The 4,546-nt window shown below is 26.1% G+C and overlaps 1 protein-coding gene across 1 annotated transcript; it reads left to right on the forward strand.

Annotated features, from left to right (window-relative positions):
- Positions 1-3,137: 3,137 nt before the first annotated feature.
- On the forward strand, positions 3,138-4,281 carry LOC115696778 (agamous-like MADS-box protein AGL29). Its single transcript, XM_030623662.2, has one exon. The coding sequence runs from the start codon at positions 3,514-3,516 to the stop codon at positions 3,997-3,999; it is 486 nt and encodes a 161-aa protein (XP_030479522.1). The 5' UTR covers positions 3,138-3,513; the 3' UTR covers positions 4,000-4,281.
- Positions 4,282-4,546: the final 265 nt, after the last annotated feature.

Here is a 4,546-nt window from a genome sequence, read left to right on the forward strand (position 1 = left end):
AAGACTGGTTGCCAAAGGCTTTCACCAGCATACTGGGTTTGATTTCACTGAAAGTTTCAGTCTAGTGGTCAAACCAGTAACTACTAGAGTGGTTTTAACACTTACCTTGTCTAAAGGATGGACAACGAGACAACTAGATGTCAACAATTCATTTTTCAATGGAGAATTGCAAGAAGAGGTGTACATGGTGCAACCTTCTGGATTTGAAATTCCTGGTAAAACTGATCTAGTTTGCAAGCTTCATAAAGCACTCTATGGCCTCAAACAAGATCCTAGAGCATGGTTTGACAAACTCCAAAATAACCTTCTGTCTCTTGGTTTTGTTTCATCTAATTTAGATTGCTCTCTGTTTATTTAACATGCTGCAGATTCTGTCACTTTGGTACTATGTGGATGACATTGTCATCACACACATTGATCACAATGTTGTTACAGACCTTGTCTCAACTCTCAATACTCGATTTTTTTCTCAAAGATTTAAGCCATCTTCACTAATTCCTGATGGCCAGTTAGTTGATGGCCTAACCAAAGCAACCTCGAGCCAAAGATTCTCTACATTCAGGAACAAAGTCAAAATTGAGAGTATTTCAATTATGAGTTTGAGAGGAGGTGTTAGAGTTGATAGTTAGTTAAAACAATTAGCTCTAACTGTTAGTGGTTAATCCTAGTCAGTTTGTGTGTTAGTAGAGTTTGTTGGATTTTGTTACGGTAGTGTCCAATGTATATAAACTCTACTGTTACATTGAATGAATTGAGATAATCTTTACTATCTTCATTCTTTCTTCTTCTTCCTTTTTGTGTTCTATTCTTTTTGTTTTGATGTTCATCATGGCAAGAAGGTTTAACACTTTTTTATTTCAAGTTATTTACTTTAAGCTATTATTGAATCTATAATAACTTGGTGTTGGCTATTTTCTGAGTCAAAGATTTCATATGAAATTTTTAGACTAGCAACATTTCCTCTTACTTTTCTTAGAATGTTTTTAAGAAAAATGTAAATAATGATTAATTTTTAGGGAATGTAGGGATGGTTAGAGATGATCCCACTAAATAAAACTTAAAAATAAAAATTATGAAGATATTTTATATAAAGAAATTTAAAATACTTATAGATATTTTTAATTATATTTTTAATTTTATTAGTTTAATTTTGAATTAAAATATAAAAAAAATTATGTAGATATTTTATATAAAGAAATTTAAATTTAAATTTAAAATACTTAAATATTATACATAATTTTCACTTTATTGTTTAATTTTGAATTAAAATAAGAGACAATTATACTTAATAGGACACACAACGAAGTTTTATTGTACATATAAAATACATATATATAATCACATTCAAAAGACACACCAATGTAGCCGCTAAATAAAATTTTGAAGATCAAAATATCAAACCCATTTCAAAAATTAAAAAAAAAAAATTAAACAATATACATGTATTGTGCTTAACATTATTTTATTGAACTTAATTAAAAAAAAAATTTATTATGCGTACATTGCACGTAATATCAACATGCTATTTATATATATCGTTATTTATCTCTCTTTCATCTCATTTTACCTTCAATAATCCTAGAGCAACCACTAATAAATATTTGCAATAAAGGTAGATATATACAAATATAACACAACTAATAATAGTTCTTAGATTAATTAATCATGCATGATTATAAATGTGTTTTTATATATATACACTATTTAATACGACATAATTCATAATTGAATGAAGGTCTTCATGAGCACAAACACAATTAATGGTATATATCAATATTTTTGTTAAGAAAAACAAAATATTCTTAATAAAAATATATGTCACACTCATTTATATGTTTAATCAATACAATTAACTTATTTATTTATAATTTAAATCACTCCTACTTAGTTTATTATTATTATTATTATTATTATTATTATTTTATATTAGAGAGAGAAAATTTAAACTTAAAATCTCATCTTTATTAAAAAAAAAATGTAAAACTACTAAAAATATACCTATAACCACTTATATATATAAAAATATTATATAGTAAAATTAGTTTATTAAAATACAAAATATGGTAATCCTTTTATTTTTTTTGCTCAACTTATTAATTGTAATATATTTGTATTCTCATAATTTCTTTTTTTTTTTTTTTTGACAAAACCAAATTAAATATATATTATTAATTTTTATTTCAACTCAAGAGTCTCTCTTAATAAAATCCTAAAAAACCATATTAAGAATATTGTGACTTGAACTAAATTATCAGTTTCAAATCATCTATATGAGAGTTCTTTTATCATTGACGATATCAGAGTAAAAGATGTGAGCTAAAGATATAGTTGGAGTCTACATTAACGCAAGCAAAAAGACAAAAATTCAAGACAACCAAAAAAGGTAGAGACTAAAAAAATAAAATTACTAAGAACAAAATAAAATCTCTGATACCAAATGTTAGAGAAAAAAAATAAAAATAAAAATAATTAATAATAAATAACGTTATATATATACATATACTAAGTTAGTATGTATGTGTAAAACTAACTAACAGAATTGTAACTAACTCCAACACTTTATGCTAATAAATGTTAACACGGTATTTAAGAAAATTAACTGCGGTTACAATATAACACGGAGCGAATCACTTCTCTTCTTTCGATGTCAACAAATGAATTTAAGTATCAATAAGAACATAATTATAACACGACATAATAAATACAATAAACATAGATACGATCAATAGGAGATAATAATAAAAATTATACTTATATTAATGTATTATGATTATACTAATTAATATTGTGATAATATATGTGATAAGTGGATATTTCGCGTGTAAACTCAATTCAGTTATTCTTTTCTTTTTAAAATATACACTTGAACCACAATAAAATCAAGTTATTAATTTAACTTTAACTCAGATGATAATTGACAAAAATGATTTCCTCATAAAAATATCATCTTTATTGTACATGGTACACTTCATATATCTCATTAAAATTTTCTAAATAATTAAGATATATATGATATTTACTTATTATATATCTCTAATATTAATATATATGTGTTATCTCTATAAACATATATATATATATATATATATATACATAGATTTTTAATTAGTTAATTTTTATCAGTGAAGTCTTTATAGTGTGATGCCAAGTAAACAAATACTTACACCCATTTTTTTTTTTAAAAAAAAAAACAAATAAAACCATTTAAAATAGGGTTGAAAATCTATTTCATTCTACAAAACCAATATATTCGTAACCTACAAAATTAATGATTCCAAAAATACTCCAAACGTATTTTCCACTATTGAAAAAAAAAAAAAATCTCCCCCAAAAAAACCCTATTTAAATGAGCCCTTCCTACATCATTTTCCTCACCCCATTTCATACTTTTCCCATTTAGAGAGAAATCCTAAATAGAAAATAACTTTATTATTATTCTTCTTCTTTCTTGTTCTTATCAAGAAAAAAAACTTTTCTTTCTTACTAGGGCAAAGAAAAAAAAAACACTATAATATGGGGCGTCGTAAGATTGAGATGGTTAAGGTTCAAGACCGAAGTGCTCTTCAAGTGACCTTCTCAAAGCGTCGAAATGGCCTTTTCAAGAAGGCGAACGAGCTAGCCACCCTTTGTGATGTAGATATCGCGATTATTGTCTTCTCTCCCGGTGGAAAAGTTTACTCATATGGAAAACCTAATGTTACTTCCATAATCGATCGTTTCCTACACGAGCAAGAGCATGGAGTTTCGAGTACTAAGAAGAGACGTTCCACCTCTCGTCGCAAAACCAAGGAGTTGGAGAAGCTCAGCGAGCAAGTTAACAACGGCGACATGGAGTTGGAAAAAGAGAAAAAGAAGAGAAAGAAGAGAAAATATGATGAGAATGAGGAGATGAAGAGGTTGAAAGAAGAGTTGGAAATTCTCAAAGAAGAAGTGGATGATAGAAAGCATGTGGTGGAGGCTTCTTCAACCTTGATGATGATATCTAATGATACTTTCTAAACAATTTTAATTTTATTATTACTATTATTATCATTATTATGTTGCTAATAATAAACATAAATTGATGAAAGTAATATTTTTCTAGAGATATTACTATTCATTAATTTTTATGTTCTATGTTTTATGTCATGTATGAGTTTGTGTAAGTTTGGAGTCATTTTTATGAAATTTAAATGGTGTTTTTGTTTTAGTTAAGAGAGATGAATATGTGTTTTACAATTATTATTATTTTATTTTATTTTATGTTATATGCTTAGCTGGTTTTAAGATGCAATTATGGTATATGAGTAGGAGTGATAATACATATTTATTTTTGTGATTCTCTTTACAAAGAAAAACAAAGTAACGGATATATTTGTAAGAAGAAAACTTTGAAATTATATATATTCATTTGAAACGCATATATATAGTAATTAATTAGGTCAAACTATGTTTTAATTAAGAAACAAACACTATAGACCCTTCTCTTGAAATTTGAATAGAACAAAAATGCATGTGTGTGAATTAATGGTAGAAAAGCATGTAGAGAGGAAGAAAGTAATTAATA

Source organism: Cannabis sativa, chromosome 7 (assembly GCF_029168945.1).
Source record: "Cannabis sativa cultivar Pink pepper isolate KNU-18-1 chromosome 7, ASM2916894v1, whole genome shotgun sequence".
Lineage (NCBI taxonomy): Eukaryota > Viridiplantae > Streptophyta > Magnoliopsida > Rosales > Cannabaceae > Cannabis > Cannabis sativa.

Bases quoted from the DNA above. Each gene is read 5' to 3' on its own strand.
- LOC115696778 (XM_030623662.2), top strand. From the start codon at position 3,514: ATGGGGCGTCGTAAGATTGAGATGGTTAAGGTTCAAGACCGAAGTGCT.